At 38.4% G+C, this 23,298-nt stretch overlaps 1 protein-coding gene across 1 annotated transcript in view; it reads right to left on the reverse strand.

Annotated features, from left to right (window-relative positions):
• SMARCA2 (SWI/SNF related BAF chromatin remodeling complex subunit ATPase 2) overlaps positions 1 to 23,298 on the reverse strand; it is a 118,984-nt gene that overhangs the window by 58,358 nt on the left and 37,328 nt on the right. Inside the window, exons 7-20 of the mRNA XM_082496967.1 lie at positions 22,611 to 22,737; positions 21,203 to 21,376; positions 20,803 to 20,976; positions 16,644 to 16,814; positions 12,177 to 12,230; positions 11,422 to 11,552; positions 11,050 to 11,110; positions 9,456 to 9,556; positions 9,008 to 9,155; positions 5,659 to 5,822; positions 3,859 to 3,925; positions 3,188 to 3,298; positions 665 to 907; positions 256 to 369 (exon numbers count right to left, since the gene is read on the reverse strand). Of these exons, the coding sequence (XP_082353093.1) occupies positions 256 to 369; positions 665 to 907; positions 3,188 to 3,298; positions 3,859 to 3,925; positions 5,659 to 5,822; positions 9,008 to 9,155; positions 9,456 to 9,556; positions 11,050 to 11,110; positions 11,422 to 11,552; positions 12,177 to 12,230; positions 16,644 to 16,814; positions 20,803 to 20,976; positions 21,203 to 21,376; positions 22,611 to 22,737 (1,840 nt within the window). The remainder of the gene's footprint in view (positions 1 to 255; positions 370 to 664; positions 908 to 3,187; positions 3,299 to 3,858; positions 3,926 to 5,658; positions 5,823 to 9,007; positions 9,156 to 9,455; positions 9,557 to 11,049; positions 11,111 to 11,421; positions 11,553 to 12,176; positions 12,231 to 16,643; positions 16,815 to 20,802; positions 20,977 to 21,202; positions 21,377 to 22,610; positions 22,738 to 23,298) is intronic.

Consider the following 23,298-nt stretch of genomic DNA (forward strand, 5'->3'; position numbering starts at 1 on the left):
AGTTGTATGTCTTATATGGATGATTACAAACAGCACTAAAGCTGTAAGACTGGTGAGGAATCCTGAGAATGTAGAAACTTCAGGTATTCAGGCTTCCTCAGTGACCAACCTTCTTTGCAGAATTAGAAATAAACAAAACACAGCAATAAGAGAAGCTAAAGAAGTCCTCTTCTGTAAAGTAAATCTGAAAAATGAACATTACATAATGCTTAAAAAAAGTATTAAGCCACTTCCACAACTCCTCTCATTGCAAACCTTTTCTGGCAGTTGAGACTCAACCTCTTTCTTCAATCTCCTCAGCAAGAAGGGTCGGAGCACTTTATGGAGACGGCGGATGATCAGAATAGTTTCTTCCTCATTTAAGTCAACCTACAGAAGTTTATAAAAGTTACTACAAGGCAACTCAGTATATTAGGTAATGTCTTCTCTCACATGAAAGGTTAGGTACGTGCAAGAATTACTTGCATGTTACAACCAAAGAGACTCTGTGTTAAAAAAGACACTGATACTAGAACTTTCTGGCATTATGAGAAAGATGGCTTTTAGTTACATTAATTCACTAAATATCAGGGAGAGTTCAAAGACTAATCCATTTGTAAAAACTCCTTTTTGTTTTCATCAAAGTGGTTTGTTTCTGATGTTTTAAAAAAAATTGCCACAATACCCTTTCTCCGGTCATGGCAAATGGAGCGTTGAACCACTGTTCAAAGGTGCTACAGCTCTTGAAAATGGTTGGGAGGAGGAAATTGAGAAGAGCCCAAAGTTCAGGCAGTTTGTTCTGCAATGGAGTCCCAGTCAGCAGTATTCGCCTAGGGGCCACATAGTGAGTATTCAAGACCTGAGTCAGCTTGCAGTGATGGTTCTTCATTCGATGGCCTTCATCTACTATCATGTATTTCCATCGAATCTGCAAGAAAAAGTTGGCAAAGTTAGAGCAGGTCAGACTTAGTCAAATTCTTTGCAACAGGTGCAGAACAAAAATATTTCAATCAGTCATTCTCATTTATGAGAAAAGCCTAATCAAGCATTACCCAAGTACCAGTGCCTTTGCAAGCAGAAAAAATAGAAACAAACACTAGGTATGCAGAATCTGATGCTGAATTCTGACTTGAATTGCAACAGCAAACAGAGAATTACTCCCATTTCTGGGAAAGAGATTAGGATGACTGGCTCTTCAAAGCCAGAACATGGTACACAGGGAAAGAAAGAGCCACATAAACTCCAAATAAACATGTCTGCAACAAGAACCTTGAGAGGAGACAAAAGCATTTTCAGACATAATAACTATGCCCACAAACAGCAACCCTGAACTTTGTTTTGTTTCAGCTAATCCTGTTTTTACTCAAGAAAGAAGCAGCATAATTAAGATTATCTCATCTCAGTTTCTACTTCTTACTAGAAAGAAATGACTGCTTAAATGCAGTCACAGCAGATGTTGAAAGAAAGTTGCTGAAGCTCTCTGTTACCACCTGTACTACAACATGGGCAGTCAACACATGCCACACTGACCACATGACTAGGAAGGCCTCGGTTTGTACTTTCATAGGTGCTAATTAATTCCATTTCTCGGGAGAGGTTGATTGGCATAGTGCTGTCCTTCCTATCTTTTATCAAAGGTGCTCAAAAAACCAGAGGGGAAGGAAAACTGCAATCTCAAAGTGTTCTAAAGTGTTCAGAATTATGCTAAGAAAATGCACTGCCTTTGTATCAGAGCTGAAATATGAGTAAGTTAAATATGTAGTATGTAAGAGAATGAAATAAAATGAAAGTGAACAACAAAGGGACAGCAGGACCATAATGAGGTTCAACAAAAGCAAGTGCAAGGTCCTGCACCTGGGGAGGAAGAATGCTAGGCACCAGTATAGGTTAGGGGCGGACCTGCTGGGAAGTAGCTCTGAGGAGAAGGATCTGGGGGTCCTAGTTGACAGTAGATTATCCATGGCACAGCAATGTGCCCTTGTTGCCAAAAAGGCCAATGGAATCCTGGGCTGCATAGGGAAGAGTGTGGCCAGTAGGTCGAGGGAGGTCATTCTCCCCCTCTACTCTGCACTGGTGAGGCCACAACTGGAATACTGTGTCCAGTTTTGGGCTCCCCAGTTCAAGAGGGACAGGGAACTGCTGGAGCTAGTCCAGCGAAGGGCAACTAAGATGATTAAGGGCTTGGAGCATCTCCCTTATGAGGAAAGGCTGAGAGAGCTGGGACTCTTTAGCCTGGAGAAGAGAAGGCTGAGGGGAGACCTTATTATGGCATACAAGTATCTAAAGGGTGGGTTGAAGGAGGATGGAGCCAGGCTCTTTTCAATGGTTCCCAGTGACAGGACGAGGGACAATGGGCACAAGTTAGAACATAGGAAGTTCCGTTCAAATACACGGAAACACTTCTTTACGGTGAGGGTGACAGAGCACTGGCACAGGCTGCCCAGGGAGGTTGTGGAGTCCCCTTCTCTGGAGATTTTCACGACCTGCCTGGATGCAGTCCTGAGTAATGTGCTTCACCTAATCCTGCTTTAGGAGGGGAGATGGACTAGATGATCTCCAGAGGTCCCTTCCAACTCTGAAAATTCCGTGATTCCGTGATAAGGTTTCTCCGTATGGTGAAACACCTCCCTAGTCTGCTTTGTATGTACATGAAACAGTCTTACAGTACAGCAGTTTTCAAATTCATTACATTTAAGGCACACCTGCTGACAAGTTAGTGAGCCTTTGAGAACGGGGCCATGTATAATAAAGAGTCTGGATACCAAATTCATGATACAGGTAACTATTTATTCATTTGTGGAAAAGCGACCACATAGTTGAAAAAGCTCTAATAAGAGTGAGCTTCATGTCAGAAACAATGGGAAAAAAATTGAAGTGATGACTGCAGATTAGATTAAATGCTGTTAAGCAGAGAGGAGAAAAGTCATGTTTTTTCAAGGACAGGCAGGTGTACAGTACTGACAGTATTGCACAAAGGAATTAGTCTCCTGGCCACATTCAGGAAAATGCTGCTGTTTACAGGGAGAAGAGCTATGACTAAGAAGTCCTATCAAAACAGAGGAACAGAAAAGTAAATGAAAGGTTTAATGTTTATTGAAGGACAGAACAACAACTCAGGACTTCCCTATAAAACAAAAATGCACTTTGTGCTATGCAGCATTGAAGGTGTCTTAAAGGTCTTGCTGTTAAGTGACGACAGTCATATTACCTTAGCAAGGATATGTTTGTCCTTTATTATGTACTCATAAGTAGTTAAAAGAACATTAAATTTTCCACTTCGAAGTTGAGGAACAAGTGAGCGGCGCATTGCAGGTGTACCCTAAAAGAGAGAGAGAAGTGAGTACTTACTCTTTCTTCTGATGAAGAAAATGTATCATTTTTATGAATTAGCAGGCACAGAGCAACTACAGGAAATTGTAATCCTACAGTACTGCAAACAATATTATTGGTGCCTTCCAGACTTCTTCCAAGTACTTTCCCTAAACTGTTGCTAGACTGTGAAGCTCCGTTTATGAGGCACTGGAAAGATGTAGCTAGCGGTCTAGTCTCCTTAAAAATTGCTTGGCTGTACCACTACTACAGTAGCCAAACAGCAAAGCACTCTGCTATGTATAAAATGTGAAGTAGTTATCATTTGTATTACTCTCATCAGAAGCCTTGCGATGTGATAATTAACAATTTTATTCTGCATTTCACTGTGTGAAAGTAATTACAGTTTGTAACAGTCATCTTAGTATGATTAACTCTCACTGCTTAATACCTGACACACATGACAAAACTTAATGAGCAAACAGTTTAGAAATGCATGCAGAGACAGAGAAAAAACTAGGTCCATTCTCATTCCTTCAACTCTATAATCATATAAAAAGCAAATCAAACCTTGTAAGATATCTTCACCACAGAAGGAGCCCATTTGTCAAATTCGTATGTCCAATTGGATAAAGTCCTATCATAGAGAATATAAAGAAAAAGGAATGCATTTCATCATTTGCAGGTCAAACTTTTTAAATCTTTCCAAGTGGTTGCCAACTTCTCAACACATTTCATGTAATCAACCCCCAAAATTAACAGTATATTTAAAAAAAACGCCTTTAATATACTGTAACAAAATACAATCATCTCTGAGAGGGGAGTAAACAGAAAGAAGTGGGAAACCCTCTTTCAGCTCATATTCAGGGGTCACTTTGAAACCAATTCAGAGTAATATTTTATGTACATCTTTGTATTTTGGAGCATATTAAGGATAAGAAAGATAAATCTGAAGAAAAAATAGATTTGTAAGTTCTTTTATACTACTTATCATATAAAAACTGACATGACAACTTTTGAAATACGACCTCATGAAGTTGATAACAGAATTCAACTGTGTTCCACTTGAGTAGAACTACTCACAGTGCCACTATGCAGGTCCATTTTTGCACTGTGTTTTTGCTGTTTGATGACAACAAATAGGTTTTTATGGCTAAGCTAGTTGTTATCATGATACAGCAGCAAAAAATAACCTGGAGGATTTTTGGTTGCTTGCTTCTTCCCCCCCCCCCCCCCCCCCCCCCCCTTACTGGACCTGTGATGGCAGCAGTAGGAGCTATTAAGAAAAGGCAGGGAAAGACAACTTTTAAAATGTATACAAGAAATTTCAGCTCCTCTCTTTTAGAAACATAAGAAAAAATTATTACAGAGTACTTAAAAGAAATCTGATATTTTTTACTGTGCCCATGTGAAATCTGACATTAATACACTCTCCCTTTATTTTTAACTTTGTTTTACCTTATAGGCTTTCTCCCAGCCATTTCTTTTCACACTAGAGATCATCATTTGTATTCATACAATTAGGCACAGCTGTGGTATTTATGTTAGTCAATCAGTACTGCATCACAAAATAAAATTTATCCCAATCCTACAAAATATTTGCATGCTCAGCACAATTGGTGGACAAATTATCTAGTGAAAACGCCAGGGAACTTCTGCACATCAATCAAGTCACACATACAAAAATGTAAACAACCCTTCAATATCCTACATCAGTTTTACAATGCCCAACAGTTTTTATTTAAAACACAGCACTTCAAATCACTGAAACCCACACCTCACTTTTGGAGAAAAGAAAATACATCAAAAGAAATGTATAGAACAAGCATCTTGGAAAGTTAAGGAAAAGCAAAAGGGGGCAGCACAGTAAACAATCACAATCTGAACACCTGACCAAAGTGTGAGTATCACTCACCAAAGCTACATCCATGGCTAGTTATACAGGACTTAAAAGATCATCCAACCTCATTAAAGCATCATTACTTAGTATCACATGGGGCACCAATTAAGCAACAGATTTTTAATATCACAGTTAAAAGCTGAATGGGGAACTGCAAGCGTATAATATGAAAGAAATACCATCCCCCTCTTGTGACTTCAGAGTGAATTACAGTAAATTCACTACTTGGTTTGCAAAAAGAGGGGACAGTGAAACTAACAGAATCAAGTGCTTTATCAGCCTTCTGGTCACCCTTCCAATGCCAGACAATTACCTGGGAAGAAATTATCAAAGAAAACACTGAATGCATGCTCAGTGTAATCCCACTGTGTACCTGGTCTTGTCATTCCATGAAGAGCAAGCACAAGCTCTGAATAAACCAATCTGCAGATGCTTAGAATGGTAACAGCAGAAAGGCTTCCTTTACTTACGAAAGGGGAACAATGATGAGATAGGGGCCATTGAGTCTTTTGTGCTCCATCAGGTAAGTGATGAGTGCAATGGTCTGTATTGTCTTTCCTAGTCCCATTTCATCAGCTAAAATTCCATTCAGATTGTTATTATAGAGTGAGACCATCCATTCAAGTCCCTGAAGCTGAAATGAAGAATAATAGTTTCAGTTATTTAAAACACACAGAAACAATTAACACCAGTACTACAGAATCAAGGTTCTGATGTCCCTGCCCACTTAGATGTGAGATTTCCTTAGTAATACTATATGCATGAGGATCTCTGGCTATCTTAACACCTCCCCCCTCCCCCCCCCCCCCCAAAAAAAAAAAAAACCCAAAGCAACATAAATTTCTGGTCAGATCTATACAGAAATCATCACTCTTGTTTAGCAGAGCCCATAATAAGGTCAGATTTCATACATCGAGGTTTTTTTGGACTGCAAACAAAGCAACATAGGCACTCACATGTAAGATTGATAAATACTTAACATTGCAAGAGTTTGTTCTTCAATTTCAACACTGTCAAATGTTAAACTTTCTGTGCATATTTCATGTCATTTGCCTGTGTCAATTAAAATCTTTCAAAATCAAACCCTTCAAGTATGCACAAAACATGTAAGCATCACACTTTCCAAGTGCACCACAGGTATGCCAAAGCTCTTGTAGCACATGTCCATTTTTATGTCTGCTGTCCATATCTCCACATGTGAGAGTAGGCCTCTAATTATGCCTTGCGTATAAAATCTGGGAGCTGGAAGGAAGCCAAAGTACTGTAGCTAAGAAATGTCTACATAACAGTTTCACACTCTAAGGACTACCGCTAGAAAGCACTGATTCAGATTATTCCCCCCTCACGCAGACTTCCACAAACATGCGTATCACATTACTCACACAAGTGCAAAGTAAGTTTTTGCTTCTAAGATGGAGACTTCTGGTGTGTCTCATGAATGGGAAGAGAAGTAAATTATGAGGCCTGAGAAACTTCAGAGAGAAATCACTACACGCTTGAAGTAACCTTCTGTTACCCCTACCAGACAGTATCCAAATAATGTTGCCAATTTACTGGCTTTTATGTATATGCTGATTGTTTTATATTTAGGTATCAAATACTCGGGCCATCATCAGAATTTGTTCTGCAACTGCATGTCCCACTTACAAAGTAGCTTCAGAATTGAGAATAGGAAAACTGTCTTTTCTACATCATTGCGCTTTGTCCACTGACATATACCAATATGAAGAAACAGAGATAATGTGACCAAACTTGACAGTAAGAAAAATGGAGAAGTGGGAAAAAAATGTTGAGAAGGAAGTAAAATGTAAAATCTAGAGGACAGGGAAACACAGTGAGTGAAAAGGAGAGTCACAGAGCAGTCTCCTTCAAAACATTCTTGCTAAAACTAATGCCAAGCCTCAATATTCCTGACATAAATCTCCTTAAACAAGTGTGCCTCTTACCTCTGATGCAATTACTATATAAAACAGACACCAGGAAGGACAAATCTACTTATTCAATTGCTAGATATATTGGGCAGCTAAAGGACCTACTTTAATTGGTAATCCCCATGTCTGGGTAACTCCACAGACTGAATTATTTTGCTTTGTGGCACACAGACAAATTGCATTGCAAAACACAGATCTGCATAATTTAAGAATATTTCTATGTTCCATAAGTAATTACAATTACAAAAATCAGGAAGTAAAGGAATTATCACAATCTTAGTTTCCCATCCACGAGTACGTTAAGCCAATATGGCCGTCATATTAGTATTGTTATACACTATTCATTTAGTACATCAGGTAAACCTTCCTAGACAATGAATCACGATTATGCAGTAAAGGCAGCTGTTGACTGCATCTGTTGGCTCCCTTTCATTGAGTGCACAAGCTGGACAACATATTGACAATGAGGCAGCAAAAATACAGAAGGTATCACAGCTAAGAAAGTGGCATATTTCTCTATAAGGTTGGATTCAATTTTGCCTTAGTCACAGCGTTCCTCAATGGTGCCAGAAAAGTCATTTAACCTATCATGTTCATAATCAGTCCCTGAATGACACACTCCTCTTTTTGTTGAGCGTTCACAGTGAGGCACCTAGAAGTGTTAAGGATTCACAACAGAATTCAAATTCAGATGGAGTTTTGCTATGAACAAGTAGGATCATGGGATTATTCAGTCTGGAACAGACTTCAGGCAGTCTCTAGGCCAATCCTCTGTCCAAAGCAGGTCCAGCCTTTGTGCTAGGTTGCTCAAGGCTTTACTTGGTCAGTGGTTGAATATCTTCTAGGTAAAACCTTTCTGAGCCCCTGCTCCACAGTGGTGCTGTCCTCTTCTGTACACTCAGTGTGAACCCTCATTTCAGCTTTTGTTCATTGTCTCTTGTTTTCCCACCATGTCCCACAGAGAGGAATCCAATATAAAAACACTAAAATGCTTTGAAAAGAGAAATCAGCTTATCTCTTGAATTTTAAATTATTTAAACAAGCTACTGTAATAGATGGCACCGCTGAGGAGCACAAGAAGCAGGAGCTGAAATCATAATGCTTTGCACAATTAGGAAACAGTCTTCCTCTTAGTTCTCTGCAAGTAGAAATACATACACATCTTTATGACATCTTGTTGAGTAAGTATAATTCTTTCTTTCATGTGGATGTAGAAATATCATTCTGACTGCTGAAAAGAAGCAGGTTCTTGGAGTTTCCTAGAAAGCTGTACAATAGTGGAAGTGCTGAAAACATACACCAACGTCATTTTCAGTCATACTTGAATCTAGCCTATGCCAGAACACAGAAGTTCCTAGTTACTAAGTCCACTGGATGTCTGTAAAGAATAGGAGACATCAACCTCCACAGTAAAATATTTCTCGTTTTCAGATTTTATCTATCACTGCAGTGAAATATTAGGATCATAATTAAAATATAAAATCCTAAACTTTTTAAGAAGTTAGAAGAAGACAGATATTAGAAAAAGAAAGATACTAGAAGAAGAAAGATATTGTTAACCCACGACAAATGAAAACAGTAAGTAGAACTGAAATTCCAGGTCAATAAGAAGGATAGCAAAACCAAAATATTATTGGTATGCAATGAAAAAAAAAGTTACAGGTATAGGCAGAAAGCTGGTATTATTATTCAAGCACTATGTATGAAACGTTATCTGTGATAGGTAACTGTCATTGCTTTGTCCATGTAATTCCAAAATTCTAACCTACTAGAGAGCTTGTATTTCTTAACAAATTTTCAGTTTGTCACTTGAAATACCAAAATGATTTGCATTTTTCCAAGCATAATTCCAAGTTTTAAATATTTTAATGTTTTAATGATTTCTCACCTGATAATGTTTTAATGTGCCATTAATAAGAAGAGAAGACTGCTTTTCCACCCTTTCTGTGATCGCATGAGCAACAGTGTAGTAGGACTGAGACCCTCTAGCACTATATTGCATGCTATATTCATCATCCACATCTTGTTTGGCTGTCCTGGAAACAGAAAAAGAACTGAAGTGAATTCCCAGAAACAAGGTTTTTTTGACCATAGCCCACATATGTATGTCTAAAGAAACAGTGCAAATCCCCAACTGTGGTGAGTACACCAAAGGGTGCAAGCTACCTTATAAACAGTATGCAATTAATACCAAATTATCATGTTCCTTCTCCTGCAGATGTTCATGCCAGAGGAGCTACCACAACTCACTGTAATCTAGAGCAAGCTACTCTTGGGAAACACCACCATAAGAAATCACAGTTCCTATAGAAAACCAGCACCTGAAGAACACTCACTCTATGATTTGCTTTGCATCTTTCTCAGAAACTTCCTCACTGTTAGGATCCAGTAGTATTTTCTCATCTGCTTCTAACCGGCTTGATTCTTCTTCATCATCCTACAGAATACAGAAAAAGAAACAGGTGTGCTGGGAAGTGCAACATCTTCCCAAATCATACTTTTAACTGTCATTCACATATTGGTAGCTTTCATTGATCACTGCTTCATGAGAGAAACCTGAATCACATTCTGTAGCAGAATTGCACTGCAGCATAAAGAGAAAATAATTTTGACATACATTAACCAACAGGAAGTTATGATACTTGGAAATAAAAGGTATTTTCTCCTTGAATGACCTTATTTGAAAGCCTTATTCTGTCTACCATGTTCATGGAGAGGATTCCAATACTGTGCATATGTTTATATAATATTCCAGATGTGTGATAACTTAATAAAGCTTAAAAAACTGCCAAGAATTGCTGGTTTAGGCTTCTAGTTTCTTAACTTTTTAAAAACAGACCACATTTTTACTCTTTTTAAAATAATTTGTCTTCTAGCTACAGTTGCAATGGATAATCAACAACTTAAAATCTCATTAATGAAACAAAACACTGCTTTGAGTTCTGCATGTGTATTCTCCTAAGAATGATTTCCCTAGGTCTAAACAACACCGCTGCTCAAGAGTCTGTGCTAAAAATGTGGGCACATATCTTTTAAGTTCTTCCTAGAATCTGACAGGTATCAGGCCCTCCTCTCCTATCTTAATGCTGAGGGTCTTGTAGAATTACATTACCAGTAATCAGCCCTACAAAGGCACGTACCTTAACATCATAAAGTCCAGTCAGATTCAGTGGTCATTTGGTCTAATATTGCAAAGACTGCTAGACTTAGGACCTCTGAATTCTATACCTAGTTCTGCTACTAGCCTGATGATTGAACATGGTCCTTCTCTAGTCCTCAGTTTTCCTCTCCTCTACAAAGTACTTGTCTGCAAAATGCTATGCAACTATCGGTATTAATCAATCACAGTATCTAATACTATGACCCTGCAGGGTCAGGATCTTTGTGTGTGTTAATTTTAAGATTCTTTTTAGAATTTCTGTAAAAATAGTGTTTAAATTACCATTAAAGTATTGAATCAAATAAGCCTACCCTGAACAGTCTGAATGTAAATCCCTGACATAATCCCTAACTTTTTAATAAACATAATATATAAATAATAACTGTGTTATTCAGAATTGCCAATAAAACCTCCAACACGTAAACATCGAATATGTTAACTTCATTCAGCACAATGACATAATACAGCCTTTTATGACATACATTTTAAACCAGAAACCTGCTTATATTCTCTGGTTCATGCTTCTTAATAGTCGAACTGAAATATTTACTTTCCCTAACCCCAATTAGCAGTTAGCATTTACTGTATATGTGAAGGGCAACTGCTATGAACTGAGAAGAATTACAAAACCAGTTACTTATCCTGTTTGTATTATTCTTAAAACACTAACACACCTGCGATCGCCTTCCCTTCCTTCCTTATGGAAAAGAGTAAAATATCACATTGATTAAGTACTTGTTTTTCACTGTATTACTTGTCACAGAACATACCTCCTCCTCATATTCAGAGCCACTTTCATCTTCACTGTCTGACCTGGGAGCAACTTCATAGCTGTACAAAGATGACAGAAAGATTATGAATTACAGATAACAAGAGGAGGGATTAGGTTCAATACATCTCCTACTCAGCTTAAACATAATAAATTGAAAGAAGGAAGAGAGAGAAGAGAAGAGAAGAGAAGAGAAGAGAAGAGAAGAGAAGAGAAGAGAAGAGAAGAGAAGAGAAGAGAAGAGAAGAGAAGAGAAGAGAAGAGAAGAGAAGAGAAGAGAAGAGAAGAGAAGAGAAGAGAAGAACTAAGAGAAGCCCATGAAAAATATGAATGCAAAAAGAAAAAGCAGTCTACTTGTACACTAACTACTTACCCGGGGTTCATTTCCAGCCAAGCATCCAGCTGACTTGCTTTAGGTGCTTCTGGTCCAAGAAGAACTTTGCCTGTTTCAGTGTGAGTAACTTTGACTGGAAGGTCACTCATCTGACTGCTCTCATCTATGGGCTAAAAATTCAAATTTAATTTTATAGCATAAGGCAACTGTATTTCATGCTTGTCATACATAATAAAAGGAATGACGAGCATCTTCAAAATGATAGATCAGAACAAGCAGTGATGTTTTGTTATTAGAAGCCACACCTTCCCACATGGCTATCAAGCAAACACTGAGTCACAGTATTTCTGTGTGTAACATATTCTATGTGACATCCACAAATATATTACAGTATTTCAAATAAATTAAAAATAGCAGCATGGAAAAGAATACACTGTTGGCTTCTGTGAAACAAGACATGAGGTATGTATGCTTATAGGCATTTAATCCTGTTATTTATACCAATGGACATCTGTAACAAAAAAACATACACTGACTTTATGAGCTTTTCTCTTATATGGAGAAACAAGGACATAACAATTTAGCTAACTTTTTAAATAAAGAAGACCTATTATAAAGATTCACTGTCCTGACTTCCCTAATTAAGCTTAATTTTTATTTCTGGTTATACACAACAGCTCTTCTTAGAACTTTTGTGGTCATTATTTTTTTTAAGCCTCAGCAATGGCACAGAGAGTAATCACTGGGAAGTTTAAAAAAAACCCAACAAATAAAACACTGTGTTAAGTTCATACCTCTCCATCAGGACCAAGACCAGATGCCATTCCTTCTGCATTTTCTTCAGCCTTCTACAACAAATGAAGAAGCAAAAAAAAAAAAAATAGTCAGATTACAAGCACAGAGAGAATACTTTGTATGATGTAAGCAATTTGGACCATTAATATGTTTCACTCTCTTTCTGAACAGCCTGGGATGCACACAATGTAAAGTGTGGGTGGATATAAGTAGAGATAAGCACAGAGTTACTGCCACACACACAAACCATTTACTAGTATGAATAGGGTACCTACAACACCTCTAGTCACGTAATAAATCTGCATCTAAGAAGTGGCTGGCCTACTGAATTTCTGGTCCAGACTCAGAGCTCAGTTGCTTCCAGACTGTGCTAATACAAATACAACAGCAATTAATTTTCATGTGATTTACTATTCATTTCCTCTACAGTGCTTTAATCTCAGTTTCGGAGGTGTCACTAGGCATCACAGACTGTATATTCATGCAGGCACTTTTATTTTGGGTATGTACACAGTTTTTGGGGGTGTAACAACTAACTAGAAGGGGTATTCGGGGATTTCTTTGCACTGTATCTCAACTAAGTCTAGACCACAATAACTCAAATTACAAACAGAAAGAACCCTGGAGTTCTTAGATGGAGGTAAGCTAGATTTTTTTCTCCCCAGGCACCACTCTGAGAAGTAAGCAGTATCTTCATCAAAGCCTGTCCTCATTTATCCTACTTAAAAATGTCAGGACAGTATGAGATAATGGAAGACATAGTTTGCTTCTGAATTGGAAATTTCCTAAACATTTCTAACAATGAGCAAGAAAGGATATAATACAGCTTCTGCTCCTGTCGCAGTGCTGGGTTTGTAGTAAGACAGCAGTTTTATTTTGGTTACCAATTTAAACAGATCAGACCAACAACAATAACAGATCTTTTAAATTGTGTTTTATAGATACACAACTTCCAAGTATCCTTAATGTGTGTGATAAATTTAAATAATCCAGTTGTTTCTTTTTTTAAAGAAGTATACTTTAGGAATAGCTGCACTTCCAAATATTGAGATGATCCTCAATATCTGCTTCAGATCAAGTCTTGAGCCTTTGTCTTTGCTATTGAAGTCCATTTTCTGAGGCATGACCTTCAAATGAACGTGCATCAGCAACATCAATATGAGTTTGAAGGCTGCTTACTTAAGCATTCCTGGGCAGCAGGTATGTTTGGTGACAAAGAAAGGAACTGTACCAGAATTGAAGAGTTTAAACAAACAGAAGGGCAGGATAAGTTACATGTATCTGGCCTCCACTGAACAAGCTACATCAACTGAGGATCTTTTTTCCTTGGATGAACAACAAGGGGAGGGGCCCATTGTTTTGCACATGAGACTGCTCTCTAATATATAAATATTGTTATATCTTAGCTACAGTCAATGGAAAGAACCTTGCAACCCAAACACACTACCACAAATAAGCAGTAAGCATAAGCACTGCTCACTGTGCAAAGATCAGACCTTGCAGAAACATTGACAACCTACAGTTAAAAAAAAAAAATTGGAAAGCAGAAACGTATGTAACAAAGGAGACAAACGTAAATAAAGGCAGATATCTCACACTTGTATTTTGGGCTATGCAAAGATGTCTTTCATCTTGACAATTTTATCCTTGACAAGGAAATACCAATTTTATAAAAGTAGGAAGCTACATTTTCTTCATTCTCCTTATAATGACAAGAAAAACTCCTACAGATAAAGGTGAAAGGTTACATAGCAAGTTAAACTGGCCTACCAGATGAAAATTTCATCTGGAGTATTATTTTTTTTTTTCAAATCCATGACTACAGTGAGGATGTGGGACACAAGCTGAACAAGAGGCTGGAGACAGAAGACAAATACAGGAATGTGAAAAAAGTGAAGAGGGAAAATCTACCATAAAGATTCCCCAAACTGTATCCCAGAGAAAAAACGGACTCATAGGAAATCTTGTTCTTGCAAGAATATAGGGTTCACTTGGATATTACATAACTTGAGCCTGGCAAAAAAGACAAGTACTTCTTCACCAGGCACTTCCTCATTGCTATTTCTAGAAAATCCTAAGAACTCTGTCTCATTTCTCTGTAAGTAAAAAACATTTAACTACAGGTGTTAGTAGATTAAACTATGTTTTAAATGGATTACAAAAGTAAAAGGATAAATATTAAAAGTGTGTGACTAGGAAAAAGACACAGTGCCCACTAACTTCAATGAGTGCTGCAACCATGCAACAATGAATTCATAGAACTATAAATTAAAACAAAGGGTAATATTTGTGTGCACTCCTGTATCCTTGATAGATGAGCAAAAGCTTGGTGGAATTTAATTAAAAATTAAAAGCTGCAGATGATCAAGACAGAGCTGAGATTTTTTTCTGCTAATCTTCCTTTAGGTTTTAGGCTGGGATATTTATAAGCACTGAATATTTATGGGACATATTTTGTTTTTACTTCAGTGACAAATATTATCTCTTTACTGACATGACCAGAAGATACTCTGTTTCTCATACATACTTCAGCTAAATCTAGATAGAAATAGAACCATAACACAGATGTGGATTGTTGAAGGAATTAGTATTTTTCATTAAAGCAGCGCATTTACTCCACCCACTATCTCATTAAGGATTATCTCTACTGTGATTTCTGTACATTAAATCACGTCTGTTCTCACTGGTAATACAGGTCAAGAACACTGTTTTAAGTTACATCTTAACTTTGAAGGCAGGTGATTGTTCCTGTGTTAAGAACACACTCTCAACAAAAAGTAAAGAGGTTTTGGAGAGAGACAGGAGAAAATATGGAGGATTTTTTAGGCCATTAATCTCCAAAATCGGGATTTTTTTATATCCTGGTCTGTATTAGCATATTCAGAGTGCTGCTTGTAAACCATGTAAATATAATGTTTATATTTGTATCAGTAATTAGTAGCAAAGCAGGCATGGAAATGGATTATAAAAATCCTCTTATCCATCCTGCAAGAGATGAAAGGTACTCAGAGGTCACGAAAATGACAAATCATTACTTAATGATTATTTCACAAACAGAATTATTGTTTTCAAAAATACCACTGTTTAGTTTCCACAAGTCTCTCTTAAAGGGTAAAATACTTCATACAAAGAAAGGTAATTTTGAAAAGCTTCAATTAAATGTCAGGAATGCACAATGAACGATTCTGCTGGCAGATTATCCGTTTACTGTAAAAAAAACTACCCAAGTTCTTTCACTCTACTCATTTACAATGGTCCCACAAATCGGACTAAGCCAAGTGCAGAATGTGGAGGTCTAGAAGAGTTACCCTGTATGAAACAGCTACACAAACCAGATTTTTCCCATCTTCTTCATGCAATGTGTTTGGGATCCACTGGATTCTTTTTGGGTACTTTAATCCTAATTTACATGCCTGGCCTAATTTTGCCTGTAGAAAGTTTATCGGCAAATCAATGTTAACAGACCACAATTTTCTAATCCTGCATCCTTCTCACGTTCTTTCGAATTAATGATAGCAAATTTCACCACAGAATCATAGAATGGTTTGGGTTGCAAGGGACCTTACAGATCATCTAGTTCCAACTCCCCTGCCATGAGCAGGGACACTTTCCAATAGAATAGGTTGCTTAAAGCCCCATCCAACCTGAACTTGAATGTTTCCACAAACGAGACATTTAAAACCTCTCTGGGCAACCTGTTCCCATGTTCCACCACCCTCATTGTAAACTATTTCTTCTTCATCTCCCCAGAGCCTTCTCTTCTCCAGGCTGAACAGTCTCAACTCTCAGCCTGTCTTCATAGCAGAAGTGTTCCAGCCCTCTGATCACCTTTTTGGCCCTCCTGTGGAGTCGGTCCAACAGGTCCATGTGTTTCCTGTGTTGAAGACCCCAGAGCTGGATGCAGTGCTCCAGGTGGGGTCTCACCAGAGCGGAGGAGTGGGGCAGCATCACCTCCCTCGGCCTGTTGGTCACACGTGTTTTGATGCAGCCCTGGCCATGCTCAGCCTTCTGGGCTGCAAGTGCATATTGCTGGCTCATCAACCAACACCCCTGTGTCCCTTTCCTTAGCACTGCTCTCAAGTCATTCTCCGCCCAGTCCGTGTTTGTACTTGGGATTGCCCTGACCCACATGTAGGACCTTGCACTTGGCCTTGCTGAACTTCATGAGGTTCAGGCCCACCACTCAAGCCTGTCCAGGTCCCTCTGCATGGCATCCCTTCCCTCCAGTGGGTTGACTGCACCACACAGCTTGGTGTTGCTGGCAAACTCGCTGAGGGTGCACTCAATCCCACTGTCTATGTCGCTGACAAAGATGTTAAACACCACCGGTCCCAATACCACTTCCTGAGGAATGCCACTGGTCGCTGGTCTCCGTAGGTATGACAATTGGGTATCACTACATCTATCAACATTAAAATTGGATTCATAGAAGAGATGGCCTAAAAATACCGGCTCCAATTACTTGCCTTCTTTCTTCTCCTTCTCTTCTTCTTCTCTTTGGCTGCTTGTGCCTGTTTATGCTCCCATACCAGGTTAGTCAAGTTAGCCACATACTCATCTGTCTGCTGCAATAGGTAGGCCAGTCGTCTATCTTTCTTTTGGTCAATCAGCTTACGGTAGCCTTCTTCATCTTCAGCCTAGCAATACAAAATAAACATCAGCCATGACAGAAATGCTTTGAAAGAAACATCAGTCAACTCCTTTGTCAATAATCATGTGTTATCTTAGTTAAGTCATTATAATCTGCGGAGGGGAACAACTAGATGGGTGAAGAACTCCTCGGATGATCAGGCCCAGAGGGTCATACATTTGTGTTAATGGGTCACAAAATCATCATAGAATCACAGAATAGTTTGGGTTGGAAGGGACCTTGAAGATCATCTAGTTCCAACCCCACTGCCATGGGCAGGGACACCTTCCACTAGACCAAGTTGCTCAAAACCCCATCCAACCTGGCCTTGAACACTTCCACGGATGGGGCATCCACAACTTCCCTGGGGAACCTGTTCCAGGGTCTCACCATTCACACAGTAAGGAATTTCTTCCTAGTATCTAATCTAAATCTACCCTCTTTCAGTTTAAAACCATTACTCCATGTCCTATCACTGCACTCCTTGATAAAGAGTACCTCTCCACCTTTCCTGTAGGCCCTCTTTAAGTATTGAAAGGCCACTATAAGGTCTCCCTGGAGCCTTCTCTTCTCCAGCCTGAATAACCCCAACTCTCTCAGCCTTTCCTCGAAGGAGGTGTTCTGTTCCTCTGATCACTTTTGTGGCCCTCCTCTGGAACCACTCCAAGACATGCATGTCTTTCCTGTACTGAGGGCTCCAGAGCTGGACGCAGTACTCCAGGTGGGGTCTCACCAGAGTGGAGTAGAGGGGCAGAATCACCTCCCTCAACCTGCTGGCCACACTTCTTTTGATGCAGCACAGGGTGCAACTGCCTTTCTGGACTGCAAGCACACATGGCCAGCTCGTGTCCAGCTTTTCATCCACAAACACCCCCAAGTCTTTCTCCGCAGAGCTGTGGAGAGTCATACTCTATCCAGAAACAGTATGAAGAGGGGTCTATTCTGCAGCATGTTGAGTTTAACATCTCTATTAGTGACCCAGAGAAAGGAATGGAGGGCTCTCCAGTGAAGTTTCCAGATGACACAAAACTAGAGGATACTAGTCAATATGCTTGAGGGCTGAGCTGCATTTAAGATGGACATGAACAGGCACAGAAGTTGTATCATTTCTGACCTTAGAGATTTTCAAGACATGACTTAAAAAAGCCTTGAGCAACCTGCTTTGAACTCGATGTTGGCACTGCTTTGGGAAAGTGGTTGGCCTAGAGATCACCCTGTCAGCCTGAGAGACACTGGGATCCAAGGATTCTATGATTCTAAATATCTCCTACTTTCATGGACTAATGATTGGAAAACTTACAGCAGTTATGACAGGTAGGGGGGAAAAAAAATCACTTAATGACACATCAAACAGATTACAATGTTCTAGAACAGAGATGCTTAGTAAGTCTCCTACAGAGATGATTTTTCAAAGACATGAAGTGCAGGTAGCCACACCCACAGGAAGCACACAGGAGCTGGATTCAAACTTGCATTTAGTCTTTTTTCCAGTATGAATACAAAATCTTTTTCTTTTAGGTGTTAGAAGAAAATTTTCTTTGGGGCAAATTATCTATCATCTTTCTACTCTGGTGTTATTTCATCTTTGATACAAGCTACACCATCAGACACAGATTTCACCAGATAAGCCACATCTCTGAATCCTTCTGGGAACTTCTGCATCCTTATGGCACTGCTTAGGTGTGTTGTTAGGGGTAAGACACACCAGGAAATACTATTTTTATGTGCTGTGAATATATAATGCGGCATTTCAGCATGTAAGAAAACACAAGAAAATCAGCGGAGACATCTTAGTCAATTTTGGCTAAAACAACAAATAAAGGAAGTATACAATGCCTTATAAAAACAAAACCTGAGTAACAGATTATTTTAAAGAGGATTAATTTCAAAGACAGCACTCTGAGATATAAAAGATCTTCTGCCTTTCTGGAGAGACACCAGAAATGCAGAATAGCAAGAATAGTTGTGATGTTCAAACTGAGCTTGTAAAATTGCTTGGAAAATTCAGTTGTAATGTTCAAGCCATCAGAATTACAACAACCAAACCTACATTTTTAGAATAATAACAATAGTTATTATTATTATCATTATTAATGGATACAGTCACTGGAATCTAGCCAAGGTACTTCCTTTATACATTCAAGCTTGTCTTGACAGTATCTTTTTAAATCATACCAATACCCATTCCAGCACGTGATATATGCTAGTATTAATGAGCTGTGACACAACAACCACTTCTAATCATAGTCAATGAAGGACAATCTGTAGAATGAATTCAGCATTCCTGAAAAGACACGTGAAGAGTTTTAGACACAACACATTTTCCTAGACCACACTAAGACTCTGAGAAGAGATGTTTGTAAAAACTCCTAGTACATATCCACAAATTCAAAATTCATCACAACTGCACTAAAACTAAACAGGCAAAATAACCCCACTAACATAACACACAATTAGCTTTTGCAGAAGGATTTAATTGAGCAGTGGGGACAAAGACTTCTGAGTGCAAAGCCCCAAACTGAAAATGCCTATGAAGTGGTGTATCTATGGTAAGAGTTTAACCACAGCCTTGGGGAATGAGTCTTAGGAGAAAGCACTGATATTGTGGATGCATTGGTATCCTGTTCCATTTCTGGACATTCAAATCTACTTCATATTTTTCAACAGTGGACATCTTTATTATTTATTGTACTACATATTAGACTGACATAAGCTCAACCTCGCAATGTACAAAAATATTTCTAAAATATCAAGATTATCTTTTTTTAATCAGCTCTTTTTTTCTCAAATTAACATTTTTACAAGCTGGCAGTTAAACAAACTGCTGGCAATTACCTCTAATTACAAAAAAGCTCTATAATGCTGATTGCTATGTCATTTTAAGAAATGCTCTAGGCCCTAAACATTTGTTATTCTCTTATGCAAGTTCTTCATTTACATTTTACATGCACTTTTATTTCTAAGTTTTTATCATTTTTATATTTAATTATTTCTCCATTTTGTTTTGTGATTTTTAAAACCAAACTAGTCAGTCCTTATTCATGGTGGAAACAGATTCATTCTGGAGAGGGACTAGAGTTTTGCATTACATCTGCACCAATATTAGACACTTATTGTCTTTTATGAGAACGTTTCAAAGTAGGCATGTCAAGTCCCATTCAATTCCATGTTGGTAAAGTGTTAATAAAGTTTTAAAAAAAGCTAATCTTGTCTTGAAGAAATTTTTCCAACGCCACTTGCTAACCTACTTGTACATAAGCATTAATCTGTCTACACTTTAAATTCCAGAATTATTTTAACTCCTGAAATGTAGGCAGCCCACCGACTTGTTCCACAGTGTTCTGAAAAGACATGGTTATATACAAACACATTCTATTCTGTTCTAAGAGCAATACAACTGATATTGTTCAGGTGCAAGGAAGGGAAAACTACAAAATAGCAAGGAGTATGGTCCTGCAGCATTTATGGGTAGAATTGACTGCTGCTAATTCTCAAGATACATGCATTACTGCAATTGGTTATACATTTTCACATGTGAAATCAGCTTCATGTTAAAGTTGCAGAGTAATGCCATGAACATACGGTATTCATATGGAATCTTCAAAACTGTAAACCTAGTAATAAAACACAGTCCAGTATTTATATAATGGACCAATACCACTGCAATTATATAACTGTATATGATGTTAATGAGATTAAGTCATGTTATACAGAAGTGGCTGTGCTAAGTTTCCATGCTGGTAGAAAAAAAAATTATCAAAAAATGTAAAAAAAGAAGTAGCTATAGGTTAAAATGAACACTGTCACATTCACTATCATCATCAGAAATATACATAATCAAACTGCAGGAGTTTTAGATTTATAATTTTTGTGTTACAGAGGCATTATTCTGCAAAGGAAATACATGGGTGTGGCTGAGACTGTATAAGAAATATTAAAAGGATACAGTATGTAATTTTAGCTACAATAACTATATTCCTTCCTCTACTCCTTACCATTAGTCTCCTCATTCTTTCTTTCTCAATTCTCTCAGTTTCTTTTTTCTGCTCACGTTCAGTGTTGGCATGCCAAGTTGCTACAGCTTTAGAAAGCTTCTGGATTTTCCCAGCAACTGACCGGTGGTACTCCTTAAAATCTTTAGCATGCTGCAATATGCTATTCAGGTATTCCTAGAAAAAGAAACAAGTTAGTGCAGACATATGGAAAAAGCACAGAATTTGAAATCAGGAATACAGAAGTTCTAATCTTATTTTTCTCCAATTGCTTATCACATGGTTTGGCCTTTTTTTAATCTTAGAAACTCCAGAGGTAAATAAAATATGTAACAGAGAAAACCTACACAGCAAAGCAAAGTGCATCTCTGCCATGAGGCAAACAGCTAATAAGTTAAAATACCTGATGCTTCTGCCTACGCTTCCTCTCCTGTTCTATCTTCTGCTGTTTCTCAAGCTTTTCTGTCATACGGGCCTCCCTCAAAGTCTGGCGCTTGCTTCGTTTGTAGGCTTTGGAGTTCAGTGCTGTTTCTAGTGTTGTGTCACGACGCATGCAGGCTACTACCTCTTGTCTTAGCTACCAGTGGGAAAAAAGAAACACTTAAAACAAAAAAATCATTTTTAATACATGGAGAAAGAACTTAAAACAGTCGTATGGCAGAGTAAAACAGACAGAAGATGTCCCAGCCTCCTCTTCCCTTTCCATTACAGTTCTGAAAAGATCCAGCATCTATACAGTTGGCAGCAGCTATGTCTGTCTCCCTAAACAAATCTTAAGTCTCCACAGGATGGCTGAAAGTGTTAATTACTCTTAATCCTAACTTCTTCCTTCTTTACAAGATGCTGCACATGACTGTCCTGCTGCAATGAATGGGGCTAGCCAAGGTGTTACACCATCGAAGCAAAACACAAATGAACAAGATACATAGCATACATTTTAGAGCTGGACCTGAATATAGCTGACAACTCACTTCATTGCCAGCTGCACAGGAGACAGCAGGGAGAGGCAAATGTTAAGGGCTTGCCACAGTCCCAGCAGTACAGCAGGGAGGGCCTGCTGCTTTTCATCTGACCTCTGACAAAACTTCATTATAAAGGAGCACCAAGGGTAGAGGGAAGGAAGACTTGGACATCACAGTACAACTACTGCCAAGCCTTCTGTCAGGAAGTATTTTTGCTTGACCTGCCAAATCACATAAAGGTTCTTCCAAACTAGCTGGAAAAGCCAATAGCAAGAGGCCTGTAAGAGTCTGGCAGTGTCATTCCTTTTCTGAAATTCATTTGCTGATACATGCACTCAACATCCAACTTAGGTATTATCTTGTTACACTTAATTTTCAAAGTCTGTGTGCCACAGTGGAAATCCTGAAAACAGATCACAGAGAAATACCACACACAACACCAACATGCAACTCTTCCTAAAACAAGGGGAACTGATAAATATGAAGTACGTCCAGAAAGACACGTCTACTGGGATTTGTGTTAAAAAACAGCTTGCCGCTTGTCCAGCTCTTGTTTTGTCTTTGTGACAATGCCATGTTCATTATGAAAGACACAGTTCTACGGTTACACTTTAGACTGGAAGATAAAGCAGGAAACGAAAAGAACACTTGTACGTTTTCATTAACAAAAGAAAATAGAATCCAGGGTAAACATTTCTGTGACTTGCTTATCAGTCCATTTTGCTTTTATGCAAAACCTCCTGCTTAGGCTCAGGGCTGCTGCAAAATCTCTTGCCAGTTTACTTTTTGCTACATAAACACGTTTGGCTGTGACCTCTACGAGAATTCTTCTGAAGCAAACGGCATTACCTGGCGCTGGAAATTCAGTAACCGAAGTGCCTTCAGCTCCACTGTAGCTTTGGTTCGCAGATCTGGGGGAAGAGAACCAGGCAAGTTCTCCAGCTCCTGGATTCTGTGAGCTATTCGAGCCTGAAGCCTAAGTAAATAGAAAATTGGATAAGATACCAGGAGAAATCTGTAAGCGGTTATCAAAATTATAGAGTAAAAATAGGCAATTTGTCTCAGGCATTTATTTGGTTTTTACTAACTGTTTCTGAACTAACAGGCTTTTGCAGAGATGACATGAGGTATCGTTTTCCACTTTAAAAATAAATTGTCAAATAATGACAACTGGCCCTTCTTTTAATTTTGCCTAAAAGTATATGCGTGAAAAGAAACTTGAGAATTTTATTTTACTCATACTAGACGGGATTCTGTTTTCAAGCTATTTTGATGGGTACTGTTTTATGCACATTGTAGTCAGTGATGACACAGACAGAACCTTCCCTAATATCTGGAATTCTACTTGCTTATTTTATTGACAAATGAAAAGTTCATTAGTAAAGTATTCACACTTACATAGCTGTTACACTGTAAATCAGATTCTATTTCACTCTTCCTTTACAAGCTCCTTTTGCATTCATTTGCAAATTCAAGAGAGAGAGAAAGAGAGAATAATGGACAAGCCAGACAGAACTTGTTTTTTTTTCTATTTTTC

The sequence above is a fragment of the Vanellus vanellus genome (assembly GCF_965231255.1).
Source record: "Vanellus vanellus genome assembly, chromosome: Z".
Lineage (NCBI taxonomy): Eukaryota > Metazoa > Chordata > Aves > Charadriiformes > Charadriidae > Vanellus > Vanellus vanellus.